This window comes from Fusarium proliferatum, assembly GCF_900067095.1.
Source record: "Fusarium proliferatum ET1 genome assembly, contig: FPRO_scaffold004, whole genome shotgun sequence".
Classification (NCBI taxonomy): Eukaryota; Fungi; Ascomycota; class Sordariomycetes; order Hypocreales; family Nectriaceae; genus Fusarium; species Fusarium proliferatum.
In genome coordinates, this window is record NW_022194793.1 from 3,838,576 (window position 1) to 3,855,881 (window position 17,306).

The following is a 17,306-nucleotide window of genomic DNA, read 5'->3' on the forward strand; positions in this document are numbered from 1 at the left end:
TATTCTGTCTGTGACCTCATCATCAAAGCCTAGAACCGCGTCTCCGCACTTTTCGGGCGTAAGGATGTCCTCCAACGCGGACAAGATGATCTACATCCGAAGTGTTTACATAGTCGGGGCTAGCATCTGCCAAGTCCGTCAAGCCACAAAGACGCATCGCGGTTTCCAGCTCATCTCGTAAAACTTGGAGAGTGTTAGTAAGGTCATTTGGGCTAGATGTGATGATGACTTACTGTTGACGGCGTGTACAACGCCATCTTCGCCGTAGCCTACTGAGTATGCAAAGGGTCTTCCAAGGCCAACAGCTGATGCACCAAGGCAGATGGCTTTGAGAACATCAGAGCCTCTTCTAAATCCACCATCGACCAGCACCACCAGCTTATTGAACACTTCAGGGCAATTCTTATGAAGTTCCAAGAGTAGCAAAATTGCTGGAGGAGCTGTGTCTGCTGCGCGGCCTCCGTGATTGCTGAGAACAATACCTTGTACATCGTGCTGCACAGCCAATTTAGCATCTTCCCATCTCTGAATCCCCTTGATAAGAATCGGTACGTCGACCTGAGCACGGAGCCAAGTGATATCGTCCCAATTCAGAGATGGATCAATGAACGAGCCCGTCTGACGCGCGAGCCCCGATCCTTTCCAATCTTCCCCTGGTCCGGCGTTCTCGCTTTTAACCCTCTCGTCAGCTTCTCGCTTGGACACGACGGGTAAATCTGCTGTGACGAAGAGTGCCTTGATCTTGCCGGTTTGTGTGACCTTTTTCAGCAGGTCTTCTGACAGCTTCCGGTTCTTGTTCACATATAACTGGAAAAAGGCTCGTTCGGGCGTGACGTTAAGAACATCTTCATGCGGGAAGGATGAGGGTGTCGCCAGTGTCTGGATGATGCCCGTCTTTGCTGCTCCTTTGGCTAGTGCGAGTTCCCCTTGTTCACCGCCAGTCAATGCTGCACCAGTTGGTGAGATGTATACTGGCAACTGGAGATTGCACCCAAATAGCTCAGTTGTAGTGTTGACTGTTCGGACGTCTCTCATGACTGCCGGCCGTAGCCAGATCCGTCCGAGAAATGAGGCGTTTGCGTCACGGGTGAGGTTATCGTTCGCTCCTCCACTGATGTACGCGTATTCCTTCTTTGCCAGGGCTGTTGATGCTACGTTCTCAAAGTCGTGCAAGTTGATTACGTCGCGAAGAGGAGGTCTCTCATTGGGATTCCTTGGTTTGCTCGTTGCTTGCCCATTGGACTCCAATTGCTTCTTCTTGTTGCTTTTGGACACTTTGAGGGATCCGAGATGATATTTGGCATCTAGGGCTTTTTGTACAAGTGAAGGCGCGTGGAAACTGTTATATTCGTCACTCGCATCCTTGCCGGCATATTGGTAGATGACTTTCCCGTGTTAGCTAATGGACATGCAGCAATGGCAGAAAGATGATGACAACTCACTCTCAACGCCTCCTGGGTGATCTGGCGCAAAATCCGTAAAGTCGTAGACATTATCATTGATTGCAAGCCATAAGTCATCCGGTTTGTTATGCACGGCGATATCCTCCTCTGAAAACTCTCTCGACATGGCTGGAGTTGATTTACTTTTGATATCAATGCAGTAAGTAAAAGAAACGTCCTACTCTGTCGTGCAAAAGGTCATCTCACAACGTATTTAAGGTATCAGAATTACCAATCGCAGACGGAATTCCAAGATCCAAGTGCCCCGGAAACCATATATCTGAGTTCCGATTGGTGGATCTGCTGCACCCCGCATTTGGCTCGGGTTTCATCCGAGGTCAAGTCTTGTTCCTCTCGGATACTACCCGGGAGCTTTTAATTATTTTAACTAAATCAGCTGTAGCCTTCTATCCTTCGGCAAATAGACTGGCATATTCTGAAATGTCATAGTTATCGGCTCTTAATTAGCTTGGAGACTTTTTAGGCAAATTGGGTTCAGTATTTATTTACTGCATTGGTTTGTCACTGCTGCCATGACCTTTTGGATCGTTACGTTTCATTAACGGCCGGAAGATGCTGGCAAAACGGACACAGACTCCTGGAACTACCATCATAGAAAACAAAGTAATAAAGCCAGAACATAACTCTGACCCATATTAATATCAATGTCGACAACTTGTAGTAGAGAACTAAGAAATGAGCAAATGTTACTGATGCAAATAATAAATATCCTGGCTGGCCTGACGACAGAACATATTGCCGGGAAATCTATAATCCGAATTTTCCAGCGACCCTTATCTTAGCATGATTCCTCTTATCCATAGCGGATCTCCGGCCCACCAATCAACTAATCATTTTGGAGAACACTAACTCTTTCTGCAATTAACGTCAACTAGCACAAAATAATAGTCAGATGGTGGAAAGCTGAAGTTCCTGAACTGGCATGCAAGATGAGCTAGCAGTCAATAGCTTGTGTAACTACATGTCACTATCTGAATTAGCTGAACGCCCTGAAGGTCTCGATCAACGCCCAAACAGACCGAGACCAAAGCCACGAGAAAAACATGAGCTCACATGCCTGACTAAATTAATAACAATGCCCAACGGTAATTGTTATAAAGACGGTGTTGTCTGCAAGATTGTTTTTCCCATTGAGAGATTCTGATTAGACAGAACCCGAAATCTGAATCCTCGATTCGTCACAATGGTCAAGATACAGCTTCTCTACTCGCTGGCCTTTGTTGCCTCAACTCTTGCTGCACCCTCGGGTGTTTTAAGCTCCCTCTTTTCGTCTCTCGATAAGCGAGCTTGCACCAATCCTTCAAACATGCTCCAGAACCCCGGCTTCGAGTCAAAATCTATCAGTAAGTCCATTCAGCCACCAGCGATATAATTCTCAGACTCTCCTCTACCACCACCAAATTCACTTGCCAATGGATAACCCACTAACATGAGCCAGAACCATGGGTCTATGCTCCGTACTATCCGAAGCTCACCAGCCAGAAGCTTGTGACTCCTGGCTACAAGAGCGACAAGGCTCTCCAGATCGCTGGCATTGCCACGACACAGAATGAATATGGCTACAGCACACTTAAGCAGAACTTCACCAACTGCAAGTTTGGAAAGTACCAGCTGTCATGGTCCATGTACCTCCCCAAGGGTGCAGCTCAAGGTCTGGATCCACGTATACCTGGTATGAACATCTGGGTCTACGATCCCGCTGGCCAAGGACAAGTAGGAACACTGGCCTTTGGACCCAATTCGTTCAACAGTTCACTTGGCTATCCTGTGAAGCAAGGAACACACAAGGCGAATCAGTGGGTGGACCTCTCGATGAAACTGCCCTATAACATCAATGTTGGCAAATGTACATTGGCCATCAATTGGTTTGTGCCAGGTCAGGAGACGGGTAAAGGCAACGGGAAGTTGACACTCAAGCTCGATAACTTTGTTCTGAAGCCTGCAAAATAGAGGCACACTGTGGTTATGGTGTCAGTTGAGTTCATCCATGTAAGTATGTATATGGGCGTTCTCTCTGGGTTGCGCAACAACAAAAAACTCTGTGCAGATACAGCTCTTAAAGAGAGGGTGTAGGCTTCCCCAGGATCTTAGTTATTAAAAGTACCAACGTTATGAATTTCTGTCATCAAGATCTAATTAACTTTCTATATCAATATGCATATGCTACGCTGCTGCAGCAGCTATGAGTGCTGCACCAGTCCCAGAACCATCTCTTGTAAGCTCTATTTTTATCCTTGCTTCATTAGCCTTCCCAATTGCTTCAACGTCACGCAGAGCAGTACGCATGAAGCTCTCGAAAGCAGTATGGAATTCGAAAAGTGAGCCATCGACCGCAATATCCATCACCCCATCTGTCAGTTCCGAAGTCTCGAGTGTGTCTTTCGAGCCATATGACGATCCGCTTGTCGATGTCGCCAAAGGCTCCTCCGGGCGTATACAGCCAAACATGCGTCGCATAAATTGTGTAAAGGCGTTCCACCGGCTGCCAGTCTTCGCTGATGTCGACTTCTCGTGTATTTGATGGGTATGAGCTCCCAGGCCTGTCTTCTGAGACATGCCTGAAGTATCAAGCCTGCCAGACTGAATGAGGATTGCTGCAAGACCGGCGCCTACTAATCGAGCAGATCGCTTCACGATTACAGTAGCCAACATCTGGATAGTCTGCAAGTCCCTCGATGTCACACCTGTTGCTGCTAGAGTGTCGGTGATATAGGACAAAGCGGACAGCGAATTCTCTGGTGTCGACTCTGCAATCTTGGACAAAAATGCACTGTCGACCCCCATCTGTATGTAAACAGGGCTTCCGTCCGGGAATGACATGTCTAATGCATTGCTGCGCATCAGATCCAAGAGCGACAAGCGTAGTAGCTCTCCGAGATACATGCCAGAGACCATCTTCTCGAGAAGACCGCATCCAGGATCTGAAGAAGACTCGTCAACGAGTTTGTCGAATCGTGTTTGAGGAAGAACCTTCAGCCCATCGTCCCATGATCCCCATTCCGTATTGATCACCATGATCCCGTGACTATTGGAATCGGCCGCTGTGTCAAGTTCGAGTCTCTGGATGTTTGGCAGCTGCTCAATATACGCAGCATTCGTGCCGGTCCCGAGGATTATAGACGCCAAGGTAGAGTTCTTTATTTTCGAGGTATATGCTCTAGTGAGTAGCGTTCCGACTGCATCGTTGGCCAGAACGCGAACTCGCACTGGTAATGAGATATCGTCAATCGCCTCCTGTAGTAATGCGCAAGGATCTTGACCCAGAGTGCTTGGAATATCCCACCCTTTGTCCCAGTGGACGAGGGTACCGCTAGAGATGGAAGTCTGTTCACAAGTGAAGCTGAACGTGAAGCCAAGATTGAAGGAGGCCTCTGGAGTCTCACCAGCCACAATACTATTATGCTCACGAAGGAGATCTTCGATCTTCAGGGCGATGAAATTGAACAGAGGTTTGTGACTTGAGTGTACTCGGATATCATGAGGGACGAGGTGCTTCTTCTGAAACACATCAAAAGTCGAGTCGCCATGAAGTGTAACAGCGCACACGCGACAGTTCGTACCGCCAAGGTCGACTGCAAGGAAAAGGCCCTTCTCTCGGCCGCTTGGAATATGGGTGACGAAGGATGGTATCTGATAAGCATGCTTGTCTTTCAAACCATTTTCTGATAGGTTGGGTCAGTAGATATACTCGAGATAGCAAGACACAACACCATACTTATCTGCTTGACAAAGTACTTCGTTATCTCCTGTATTTTCACGCTTCCAACCTCGAACTCTTGGGCAACCGATTGAACAGTTGCCTGCTGGCTGTCCCCTAAGCCATCCTCCAACATGGCAAAGCAAGACAGGCAAAAGAATACGTAAAGATGGAAACAATGAGTACGGTACGCATTGTAGAGGCAAGGCCAAAGACTAATACCAAAACTGTTAATAATTCCGCAGTCAGCTCAATCCGCATTGACCAGAATGGTGCAATCCCATTGCCAGGCTCAACGGCAAAGTTCGGCCCGGAGGCGGCCAACGCCGGATCGAGTAGCCACATTCGTACTAGATCAGGGATGACTAGCTTGATAAGACACCAGGGAAATATCGGTCACTTCGCCGTTCTCTCGCTCCCCGCACATTTCTTGCTTCGTCCACTCTGCATATGCACATCCACTGAGCACAGCAGAGCACACATCCACGCACATCCACTCTGACACTCGACCATGACATTCGGCGAAGATTCCCGTCCTCTGGACCGCGACGCCCCAGATGAGGCTTCAGCACTCAAGGCCCGCAAAGCTTGCAGTGGGTACCCCCTTGTCTCTGGGCCTACCTATTGGGCACCAGACGATCCCAAGACACATCGAATGCTGATTAAGCTGCCAAGTCAACTGCCGGAAGCAGAAGATGAAATGCGTCCTCCAGGGTAGCAACGAAGCAGCATGTCGTCGATGTCGTCGAGCAGGACTTCCTTGTGTATTTGTGCCCAGAGCGAATGCAGCCCAGTTGCCCTCGCTCTCGGGGACTCTGGATCTAGATTTCAAGAACAACGTCTTATCTCGGTTAAAGGTTGTCGAGGAGAGACTGTCCATCGTAGCAGATGGTGATATGGACTTTGGTGCGGTGGGAATGTTCTCTGGAGTTTCAGAACAGTCACCAGAGCCAGTACCCGATGGACCACTCTGGAATGCAATTGTACTCTTACAGCGGTGTTCCCCAGCCGTGCCACCATCGATATGGCAACGTGATATTATTGAGTCGCTCTGGTCCTCGTACGTTTCCTTGCTTTCCCTTGTAGGGAGTCATTACTAACGTGTAATTATTCCAGCTTTCATGACAGGATGCCAGGGCTGCATTTCATGCCCGATAAACAGACATTTTCAACGCCTCAACCAATCTTACTGGCATCCATTCTCTACTGTTCAAGCAGTCGTGGGCCACCAGACGTGCTAGAAATTGCTCCCCAATTCTTCACAGTTTTATGCAACGCCATCGCTCAGCTGAGCATTCCCAGCAGTGAGATTGGGACACCTCGAGAGTCAACTGTCTCCCAAGAGGAATGGGCCTTCCAGACTGTCCTCGGTATAGTTCTCGCTGGGTTACTGACAGAGGGCAACATAAAGGAAACTGGAAATTGGATTGCCATTGGCTACCGACTAATGCTGGACTATTGCCCTGCTCATGTTGACGACACGTCAAGAGAATGGCGCAAACTGTTCAGCGGCATTCAAATCGTTGACCTGGAGCACTCATCGATTTATCTGTCGTGCCCAGTGATTCCCATTGAAGCGCCACTTCCAATCCTACGCATGTCACCCCTAGATCAGTTATACAAGCTTTCCCGGATGATGCATACGGGCCTGAGCCACTTTACTGGGCGAAGACTACCAACTATCTGGTCTTGTTTTCAGGAATCTAGTCTGAGCTACCATGGATCAGCCACAAGTTTCACTGCCATTGATGGGATCCTCATCAAAGATTGGGCGAAGCAACTAGATGACTGGCTTCAGGAGTTCAAGGGCAAGATGACAGAACCCGATGACCAAAGCAGCAAGTTGGTTCTCCGCCAGTACGTCCTCCATCGATTGCTTGTGCTATCAATCTACCATCCTGCCCGAAGCGGCAATCTTTGGGCTCATAGCATAACGTCAAATGAGCAGGAAGAGTTACTCCTGTCAGCGAGGGCGACACTAAAGCTTCACCAGCATGATGACTCCATTTGGGCAAACTGGGACTTGATCATGATAACCTGGGCGGCTTTGATCGTTCTGCAAGGGTTACAAGGAGGAGTGGGGGAGATAGATGGTAAGGTTTATCGACATACATGTTCGAGTCAAGCACTAACCGCTTTTTTAGATATGAGAAACATCAGGCTGCACCTCGATATATTGAAACAAAAGAACGAACCCAAGCCTAGTCTTTGCGATAAACTGATTGCCCGACTAGAGGACAGCCTCCAAGATATCAGCACGCCCGATTTCACCTACGTGCAGCCCGGTCATCCTACAGTTATGGACCCTACGTTTGATTACTCATGGCAACTATTTGATCAAGTAAATTTACAGCAGATACAATTTCCTGGATAAATAAAACTACTGATCTATCTAAGAAATTTGACCTCCCATTCCAACAGGGAACGTCACAGACCGAACCCTCATGGTGGGCGCTATTCGTGATGCCATGTTATCAGGCTTCAGATCACCGTCTTCGTCCCCATCAGCTGTTAGTGTAGGCGATGGAGGAAGGTGGCCCGAGACCTCCCTTTGTCTGATAGTCTTCTCGACTCCGTAGAAATACTATACTCGTCAGTCTTGTTGATGGATACTTCATGGGTAGTGAGTGTACTTACGTTCACTGTCTTCACCTTCAACTCGAGGGTAGCATCTCTGTCCACCACCACCATGCTCTTTGGATGTAATTGGAGGCACGAGAGTGTGCAGAGGTGGCTGACTCCACCCTCAACTGCTTGTTGGATGGCAATGGCTTTTGAGGCCCCAGTAGCAATGATGACGACTTCTCGTGCATCCATGACAGTCTGCACCCCAACAGTCAAGGCCATGTCAGGCACTGCCTCGATATCATTGTCAAAAAATCTCGCATTCGCAATCCGGGTCTCATATGCAAGAGACTTGATTCGAGTTCGGCTGACAAGACTGGAACCTGGCTCGTTGAAAGCGATATGACCGTCTGTTCCTATACCTCCAAGGAAGAGCTCAATACCACCGAACGACTTGATCTTATCTTCGTAGGCTGAGCACTCGGCGAAGAGGTCAGGGGCATTCCCATTGAGCAGATGAATATTCTCGGGTTGGATATCGATGTGTTTGAAGAGATTGTGGTGCATGAAGGAGTAGTATGATTCGGGATGTTCGCGGGGTAAACCGACGTATTCGTCCATGTTAAATGTCACGACATGTTGGAAAGATATCTTGGAAGCTTTGTATGCTTTGATCAAGTCATTGTATATATGGAGAGGGCTGCTTCCGGTGGGAAGGCCAAGGACGAATGGCTTTTCGGATGTAGGATTGAAAGCACGAATGCGGTCTGAATTATCGCAGTATCAGCATATCTTGTCTAATCTAGGCTGGAGACTTAAATAATCAGGCAAGGCTTACTGATGATGTAGTCAGAGATGTATTGAGATGCCTCTTGGGGGCCTTCGCGGATTACGAGACGCATCTTGGAAATGTGGATAGGTATTCGAACAATAGTAATCACTTGGTAATTGCAACTTGCACAAAGTCTAGATTTTGATCTCTCCTTAACTGGTAACTATATCTTATACAATCTTCCTCTATCAACGTGCCAAACTATCTATTGTGTCATTCGGCCTTGATAGAAGCAAGGGAGAAGCCCGAACTTTGCCGGTGCGTAGACCGAGCCAAACAGAGTTTCGCGGCAGCTACTGAACCGGGATACTACGGCCATTCTCCGGTTCCGGTCCCTTGGGTTTGGGACACTAACAACTTCAAGTTAGCTCCTTATCGGCAAATGTTAAGAATGCGGCCAACTACCAAACGCCACAAAACTAATCCCCCTTGGAACATGAGTCGCGAACCGAATTAGATGAACTCTAAATTTCCGAACTCCTCTTTATTGACACAAGCTATGTTACACTACTAAGAATCTCTGACAGAAACATATTAACCCCATTACTCAGGGTTGCACCCTGCCCCTTGTCAATCTAGCATGTATAAGTCATGTCCAAAGTGACGCTAGGAGTACCCTTGAATCCCTCAGGCACCGCATACGAGATGTTGTAAATCCAGTGATCTCTCAGTGTAGCTCCATAAACGACATCCTGCTTCACCAATCCCGGTGCAGTAACATTAACATCAAGGCATGGCAGCTTCTCAAGGCCCTTGACAACGTTCTTGCCGCCAAGAGTCCAAGAAGGAGGAATACCAGTCAAAGCAAAAGTAAAGATATTGGATCCGTCCTGAGTAGTGTTGGGGTAAGACACAGTCAACTTGTTTGCTTCGGCCTTGGCGTTCAAGGTTGAGGCGCTGGGGTAGAGCGAGAAGAAGCCCATGTAGGGGTAAGGCTTGTGAGAAGGATCAGAAGCCCACTGCACGATGGCTGGGACATACTGGTTGCCTCTGTTGACGGTCTCGTTGACGGTCTGGCCGCCAATCATGAGCTCAGCGCTGAGCCAAGAGGTAACGTGGCGGGGGTTGCTCGAGTCAAGCTCCTCGTAGATGGTCTTCTTGATGAACCGTGTACCCTTCCACTTGCCCTTGGACTTGATGATGGCCTGAGCGTCCTTGGAGATAGTGGGCGCGATAACATCCATGACAAGAGCAAGGGCAGCACCTTGGGCGATATCGTAGAGGAGATCGGCTTCGCCAAGAGGAGGTTGGCCGCCAACACCGCGTCCGTAAACACCCCAGAGAACCATGGAAAGAATCTGGGAGTGAGTGGTGGCATCACGACTGTAGGCACGATCGTATGGTCCAACCATGTTGCCGAGATAAGGATTGTAGTGAGCAGCAACGTCTTTCCACAACTCCTGCAGGATGAAGACTGAGTTCTTGGTCATGGGAGCATCCTTGGGACCGTAAGCAATGTTGGCCGCAAGAGCCCAGATGTCAATGCCGTAGTAGTTGGGTGCATTGTACTCGGACAGTGCATTCCCGCAACGCTTGAAAAGCTTGAGGAGGTCGTTGCCCTGCTCCTTGGCAAAGTTGATGAGGACTTTGTTGTTCTTGCGTTTTCCGACCCAGCCAGTGGTGAGAGCTCGCATGATGCCTGGGTTGGAGTACCCAAGAATCAGGTTGTCATCCAACGGGAAAGATCCGTTGCGACGCATTCCTCCAATCGCAGCTGCCTCAAGAGCATCTTCGATGCGAGATTCAAGGCCAGCTGGCAGAAGGTGGCCGAATTCCTCGACAACTTGGATAAGCTGGGTACTGGCAAAAGGTTAGCATCCGAAAGTCCATCACCAGCAAGGAATTGCTGTTACTTACCCGACAAATTCTCTCCAGTTGGGATCATAAGTACCATAGATACTAGGAGGGTACAGAGGTCCGTTAGGGGTAGGGTCAGGCTCATCTGGCGAGAGCTTGAAAGTGCCGTACCAAGCTGAGTCGAAGTCACTATTCAGCTGGTTTGCCAAGCTGGTAGCCAAGTCAGTCAAGTGATTCTGATGAGTCTGGTGAGAGTCTGACTTACACATTTTCAATAGCCTTGACAGCAGTCTTTACATCATCGCCCTTGGCGCGATGCAGAAGTCCTGGAATGTGCCAGGCCGTAAAGCGGACAGACCATTGGCCATTGTCCTGGTACCAGACATAACCGTAGCTCGAGTCATATCGGGAATCCGATACCTGCATAGAGTAATCGAACAGGCTCTGCGCAGCTGTAGACTTTGTCAACACAAGTTTCACAAGAAGAAACTTGAAACAAACCTGGTGTGAGCTTCTGGCTATTGCTGTTACGCTTAGCCAGGCTCGCTGCAGAAGCCGCAGAGCCAAAGGCCAAGAAAGTGGTAGCGAGTGAAAGAAGACCCATGTTGAATATCTCAAAGTGAAGCGATACGACAGAAACAAATGACGGGCCTGTGACCTGAAAGACAGAGAGAAATGAGTGGACAATCAGCCCCTCTTAACATGACTCCGGATCAACAGCGCCTTTCCCCAGATCGTTTCCCAGACCCTTGGGAATGGGATGGGCAAAACCGGCGAATGGCACCGGCGGTTTTGGCCCTCTTGGGAACTTCTCCGCATTCTGGCCCTGCCCTTTCGTTGTCTAGACTGGATCAATCAGGCTAGAGAACAGCTGATGAACCGGTCACTCCACACTAGATAGCGGCCCCATCGAAAGCTGGGGCTGCAAAAGTTCATGCAGGTTCAATAATCTTTGGATTTGAGTGGATAAATACGGAATTGATGCGCAATTGTTCCGTTTATTTTTCTTCTTCTTTTTTATCTTTTTTAGAATGTACTCATTTCTTGCAGAGATGTTTCTTTTGTACTGCTGTAGTTATGCTGTAGTTAAGAGGATGCATCTAGGTATGCTAGCTTGTCAATGAATGAGGTCTGGCTGTTTCAATGACACGGCCAGAACATGCAAAGTCCAAACTCTAACCTCGTTCCCCTAAACGAGGGACTTATTTTCGCGTGGAATTTCGGCCCCGAGTGCTTGGTTGGACCCTGATCAGATGATAAGACTAACCTCGCAGGCTAGAAAACGAGCTCGAGATTGGCTCCGGCAAAGTCCGGTGGACTCTCCGATGCTAATCACTTCCATCCTTGTCTATCATGGTCGCGTGCACTATGGAGACTAAGCTAGCTTGCCCCCATGGGGGTCTGATAATAGCAACGTCGCGGGGAACACCGGCCCACAAGAGATACGGCATCGGGCTCAGATGGTAGATAATGCTACCTTGCCTCTCCCCTCTCTCACTCTGCATGTCTCCAGCTAAACCCTCGTCTCATCAAAAGCATCACAATGGTTCAAGCACAGGCTTCTCTTGCCCTCGACGACCAGTTGGCCGCTGGCTGGTTTGGCTGGCTGACCAACAAGGGCATCCTCAAACTCAATGCGATTCTCTGTCTTTCGCTCATCTCCAGCTATGCCACTGGTTATGATGGAAGTAAGTGCTCAGCCTGATTAATTTGTGTCAGCTCATATTTACTCACCACTTTGTCAGGTATGATGAATGGATTGCAGAGCTTGGATACGTGGAAAGCATCCTTCAACAATCCCGATGCCAACAAACTCGCCATGTAAGTGTTGACCGTTGAGGCTTAAAACTTGGCGCCTTGTCAAGTCTCTTGGCTCCATAACTGACATGACCCACTCCAGTTTGAACGCAATTCAGAACATTGGTCAACTCGCAGCCTTGCCATTTTGTGCCTGGTTCTGCGATAAATACGGTCGTCGCCCTGGCCTTGTTGTTGGAGCGACTATCATGCTTCTCGGAGTTGGTCTCCAAGGTGGAGCCCAGAACACGGGCATGTTCATCGCTGCTCGAGGTATTCTCGGTTTCGGCCTGGCCTTGAACATCACAGCTGCCCCTGTTCTGATTATGGAATTGGCGTATCCCACTCAGAGAGCGCCCATGGTTTCTATCTACAACACTCTTTGGGGTCTTGGTGCTCTCTCTGCAGCTTGGATTACCTACGGCACCTTCAGAATCAACAGCGACTGGGCTTGGCGCATTCCTTCCATCCTCCAGGCACTGTCCAGCTTTCTGCAGCTTGGTCTATGCTTCCTCATCGACGAGTCTCCTCGATGGCTGGTTGCTCAAGAGCGTGAACCTGAGGCCGAGAAGCTTCTTATCAAGTATCACGCCAACGGAGACAGCAGCAATCCAGCAGTGGCTGTCGAGATGGAGGAGATCCGAACTGCCATCCGCTTGGAGAATGACGCTATGAACTCTACCAGCTACCTTTCTTTCTTCAAGACCAAGGGTAATCGCCATCGTTTCTTCATCATTCTCGCTGTCGGCTTTTTCAGTCAGTGGAGTGGTAACGGCCTCATCAGCTACTACTTGACCCTGATCCTTAACTCAATTGGTTACCGATCCCAGGAGACACAAACACTCATCAACGCGTTGCTTACCGTCTGGGGATTGTTCTGGGGTGTTGTGTTCTCCCTGCTTGTCAACCGCATTCCTCGCCGCGCCTTATTCCTTTTCTCGACTCTTGGTTCCTTGGCAACCTATGTTGTCTGGACAGCTCTCGAAGCGACCTACGAGATGTCAACAGACCTCAATGAAGATGGAACTGGAGGCCCAAGCGGCATAGCCAAGGGTGTTCTTGCCATGATCTTCCTCTTTAATGTCTTCTTCACGGCCGGTTGGGGTGTTCTGCAAGTCACTTATGTTGTTGAAATCCTTCCTTTCAACCTTCGTGCAAGAGGTCTTGTCTTGTACAACCTGTTTGTGGCCTGCGCTCTGATCTTCAACCAATACGCCAACCCAATTGGTGTCACGAACTCGGGCTGGAAGTACTATATTACTTACGACGTCTGGCTGGCTGTAGAGGCTCTTGTCGTCTACTTTCTGTTTGTTGAGACACGTGGTCTGAGCCTGGAGGAGACAGCATTGGTGCTTGATGGTCCTGAGATGGGAGACAAACTTGTCGGAGAGGTTCTTAAGAACACGGAGAAAACCGTTCAAGTTATTGAGACTGAGAAGCGAGGATCCATATAGGAAGAGTAGGGCGATCTGATTATGTAATAATACAAGGCACAGTAGATTCAAATGAGTCTTTAGTCAAAAGAATACTCTTTACATAGTAATAGGTCAGTCGTGTCAATTTATGAAATCGTGCTCGGTCAGTATCTACATGATGTTCCAAGCCACTCGAGCTCTTAGAAACCGATATGGACAATTATATCTAAATCGTGGCTGATTTGAAGTTAGATATCCAATACCAGAAGCAAATTCCAAGAGAGTAGGAATTGGTCACAAAGCAAACCCATGCTGAATTCATCATGTTGACTTTCTCAACACCGGGTCGCCTAACCTACAGTGTTGATGCTAGCTTCACAGATGAGGGGTTTCTCGCACCTCGCCCGAGTCATTGTTCGGTTCGCCGGCTTTTTTCGGCGAAAGTGGAGACTTTCATCTTATCGACCCCTCAATCAGTCCACCGAGTGTCATCACTGAAGTTCATAGCAGGCTTCTGGTTTTATTAGTGTGTCTAGGACCCCATAGCTTCTCAATGCGCATACAACCGAGCCTCGGTTTCCATTTCATCAGCGTTCAATTGATCTGTTATCATTCCAATCATGGACAAGCCAGATTACGAAAATCTCGAGGTGATACAGAGGAACAGGCTTACTCCCAGAGCCTACTGGTTGCCTCCTACACATCTCCTCCTCAATGGAACATGGGACTTCCAATATGCCCCAACGCCCTTGGAAGCTTCAGAATATCCCCCAAAGAACGGAAGCTCTGAAGGGACTTGGTCAGCGATCAATGTCCCAGGCCATTGGCAACTGCAAGGACATGGCCATCCGCACTACACCAATGTCCAATTCCCGTTTCCGTCAAACCCTCCTTACATACCAACTGAGAACCCCACGGGGACCTATCGGCGGCACTTCAAGGTTCCCGCTGAATGGGACAGCACATCCCAACTCAGACTGCGTTTTGATGGCGTTGACAGCGCGTATCACGTCTGGCTGAATGGCACCTTTGTCGGATATTCACAAGGTAGTCGCAATGCTGCCGAATTCGACATCACAGGCATCGCCAAGAAAGAAAATGACAACGAATTGGTAGTGAGAGTCTATCAATGGTGTGAGGCGTCATACATCGAGGACCAAGACCAGTGGTGGCTGTCGGGTATCTTCCGCGATGTGACTTTACTGGCACTTCCTGGACAGTCAAGGATTGAAGACTTCTTTGTCAAGACAAACCTTGATGAGAACTATGAGAATGCTGTTCTCCAGGTCGATGTCACCTTGGACAAACCTGAACCTTCCACTCTCGATCTCCTGCTAATTCTTCGAGATTCCGGGGTCGAAGTAAGCTCAACACGCAAGACGGTTGTTGACAACACAGTCAAGTTTGAAATCCCCGTTTCAAAGCCCAAGAAATGGACTGCCGAAAGCCCTTACCTCTACCAGCTCGAGATCTCACTCCAAGCACAAGGAGGAGACACGGTCCAGTCAATTTCACAGAATGTTGGCTTCCGCAAGGTCGAACTGAAAGATGGCCTCATCACAGTCAACGGCTCTCCAATCCTTCTTCGGGGCACGAACAGACATGATCACCATCCGATCCATGGAAGGGCTGTCCCATATGAGTTTCTCAAACAAGATCTGTTGCTCATGAAACAGCACAACATCAATGCCCTCCGAACAAGTCATTATCCTGGCCAGCCCTGGCTGTATGACTTGGCTGATGAGCTGGGATTCTGGGTCATGGATGAAGCTGACCTAGAGTGCCATGGTTTCTATGACGTTGTCACCCAGCACGTCACGCCTGCTCCGTATCTGGATTATGAGGGAAGCAAGGAAGAGTTCTTCCCCAAAGCAGCCCAGTTCACCTCTGATAACCCCGAATGGCGCGAATCTTACCTCGACAGGATGGTGCAGATGGTGCAGAGGGACAAGAACCATCCTTGCATCTTCTCATGGTCCCTTGGTAACGAGTCCTTCTACGGTGTCAACCACGTCGCGATGATCGAGTATGCACGAAGTATCGACGACCGACTTATCCACTACGAAGGCGACATCAAAGCACAAGAGACTGACATGTACTCCTACATGTATCCTGATCAAGACCGGCTCAAGAGACATGTCGAGATCGATGGCATCAAGGATGGGCAGTGGGAGAAGCCTGTGATTCTTTGCGAATACGCTCATGCTATGGGTAATGGCCCTGGAGGTTTAGATGACTATCAGGACGCATTCCGTAAGTATAAACGCCTTCAGGGTGGTTTCATCTGGGAATGGGCCAACCACGGCCTCTTGCACAAAGACGGCTACTATGCATATGGAGGCGACTTTGGTGACCAGCCAAACGATTCTACGTTTGTCATGGATGGCCTCTGCAACAGCGAGCATAAACCAACCCCAGGTCTGATTGAGCTGAAGAGAGTATTCCAGCCTATCAACTTCAAGTACGAGGATGGCAAGGTGTTTATCACAAATGAGTATGACTTTATCAGCCTTGACCATTTAGAGGCTAAGTATGCCATTAAGGCGTATGGTGATAAGTAAGTAAAACCAAAACTATGATGAGAACAAGCTAATCGATGATGACTAGGCCGTCCTTGCTCGAGTCGGGCACCCTCGAAGTGCCAAGCGTCCGACCGTGGGAAACAGTAGAGCTTTCTCTCCCCGCCGACCTGACTAAGTACTCGGATCATGAAGAAGAAGTGTTCCTGAGTCTCTCTTTTACTCTCAAGGAGTCTACCGCGTGGGCACCAGCTTCACATGAAATCGCATGGTTCCAGCAAAAGATCTCCACCGAGAGACAACCCAGTATTCCTGCCAGTCTATCAGCTTCCGGAAGTGTCAAGGTTGTCGAAACTCGAACCAAGGTCGAAGTATCTGGCTCAGATTGGGAAGTTCACTTCGATCGTGTACGAGGATACGTCACTAAATGGTCTCGCGGATCAGATCTTCTGGAAGTTGATCCAGACACTCGCGCGGCAATTTATCCATGCTTCTGGCGCGCGCCAACAGACAACGATAAGGATAGTGCAGTCAGAGTATGGAAGGACTATGGTGTTCATCGAATGACTTCTCAGCTGAGATCGTTCAAGGTTGAGAACGGGGCAGACGGCTCTGGTGTCAGTATCGAGACCAGGACATACTTTGCGCCTCCGGTTTTGGGATGGGGATACGACATTTACACTGTCTACCACATATCCTCACAGGGCGTCTTTTCGATGAATCTGGATCTCAAACCCAAGGGAGTCTTCCCAGTCGACGTCCCTCGAGTTGGTCTGAACATCAGACTGCCCAAGAGCCTCGGTCAAGCTTCGTGGTTCGGTAGAGGTCCAGGCGAATCTTATCCCGATAAGAAACATTCACAAGCTATTGGAATCTGGTCTTCGGCTGTTGATGACCTCGAAGTTCCGTATGATGTGCCCCAAGGGAATGGAAACAGAATGGATACGCGTTGGGTGCGGCTTGTGGATGCAGAAGGTCGCGGAATAAGAGCTTCCAGGCTTGATGCTACGACCTTCAACTGGACTGGTGGCCGTCTGTCAGATCAGACTATCGAGAATGCAAAGCATCCTTGTGACCTAGTCCGCGAAGACGCTACGCTTCTTAACCTAAGTCCAAGGGTCGCTGGTGTCGGTAGCGCGACATGTGGACCTGGTGTGAGGGACGATTTGCTGGTCAAGGTTAAGCCTGAGTCATACGGATTTGTACTAGAGAGTATCTAAA

The 17,306-nt window shown here is 48.9% G+C and overlaps 8 protein-coding genes across 8 annotated transcripts; 4 read left to right on the forward strand and 4 right to left on the reverse strand.

Annotated features, from left to right (window-relative positions):
• Positions 1-22: 22 nt before the first annotated feature.
• On the reverse strand, positions 23-1,569 carry FPRO_05452 (putative CYB2-L-lactate dehydrogenase (cytochrome b2); the record flags this gene model as incomplete). Its single annotated transcript, XM_031231071.1, has 3 exons — positions 23-183; positions 234-1,385; positions 1,443-1,569. The coding sequence occupies 3 exons, from the start codon at positions 1,567-1,569 to the stop codon at positions 23-25; spliced, it is 1,440 nt and encodes a 479-aa protein (XP_031081145.1).
• A 1,077-nt stretch (positions 1,570-2,646) lies between these two features.
• FPRO_05453 (uncharacterized protein) lies at positions 2,647-3,413 on the forward strand (the record flags this gene model as incomplete). The annotated part of the gene is made up of 2 exons (XM_031231073.1): positions 2,647-2,806; positions 2,902-3,413. The coding sequence occupies 2 exons, from the start codon at positions 2,647-2,649 to the stop codon at positions 3,411-3,413; spliced, it is 672 nt and encodes a 223-aa protein (XP_031081146.1).
• Positions 3,414-3,626: 213 nt separating this feature from the next.
• FPRO_05454 (putative glucokinase) lies at positions 3,627-5,296 on the reverse strand (the record flags this gene model as incomplete). The annotated part of the gene is made up of 2 exons (XM_031231074.1): positions 3,627-5,125; positions 5,179-5,296. The coding sequence occupies 2 exons, from the start codon at positions 5,294-5,296 to the stop codon at positions 3,627-3,629; spliced, it is 1,617 nt and encodes a 538-aa protein (XP_031081147.1).
• A 375-nt stretch (positions 5,297-5,671) lies between these two features.
• On the forward strand, positions 5,672-7,340 carry FPRO_05455 (uncharacterized protein; the record flags this gene model as incomplete). The annotated part of the gene is made up of 4 exons (XM_031231075.1): positions 5,672-5,753; positions 5,836-6,220; positions 6,277-7,253; positions 7,321-7,340. The coding sequence occupies 4 exons, from the start codon at positions 5,672-5,674 to the stop codon at positions 7,338-7,340; spliced, it is 1,464 nt and encodes a 487-aa protein (XP_031081148.1).
• A 212-nt stretch (positions 7,341-7,552) lies between these two features.
• FPRO_05456 (putative glucosamine-6-phosphate deaminase) lies at positions 7,553-8,627 on the reverse strand (the record flags this gene model as incomplete). Its single annotated transcript, XM_031231076.1, has 3 exons — positions 7,553-7,744; positions 7,798-8,492; positions 8,564-8,627. 3 exons carry the CDS (start codon positions 8,625-8,627, stop codon positions 7,553-7,555), a joined length of 951 nt encoding a protein of 316 aa, XP_031081149.1.
• A 505-nt stretch (positions 8,628-9,132) lies between these two features.
• On the reverse strand, positions 9,133-10,958 carry FPRO_05457 (related to OrfH, unknown gene in trichothecene gene cluster; the record flags this gene model as incomplete). Its single annotated transcript, XM_031231077.1, has 4 exons — positions 9,133-10,357; positions 10,415-10,564; positions 10,620-10,806; positions 10,856-10,958. 4 exons carry the CDS (start codon positions 10,956-10,958, stop codon positions 9,133-9,135), a joined length of 1,665 nt encoding a protein of 554 aa, XP_031081150.1.
• Positions 10,959-11,897: 939 nt separating this feature from the next.
• On the forward strand, positions 11,898-13,605 carry FPRO_05458 (uncharacterized protein; the record flags this gene model as incomplete). The annotated part of the gene is made up of 3 exons (XM_031231078.1): positions 11,898-12,042; positions 12,100-12,175; positions 12,255-13,605. The coding sequence occupies 3 exons, from the start codon at positions 11,898-11,900 to the stop codon at positions 13,603-13,605; spliced, it is 1,572 nt and encodes a 523-aa protein (XP_031081151.1).
• Positions 13,606-14,186: 581 nt separating this feature from the next.
• Positions 14,187-17,305, forward strand: FPRO_05459 (uncharacterized protein; the record flags this gene model as incomplete). Its single annotated transcript, XM_031231079.1, has 2 exons — positions 14,187-16,123; positions 16,174-17,305. 2 exons carry the CDS (start codon positions 14,187-14,189, stop codon positions 17,303-17,305), a joined length of 3,069 nt encoding a protein of 1,022 aa, XP_031081152.1.
• Between the last annotated feature and the right edge of the window lies 1 nt (position 17,306).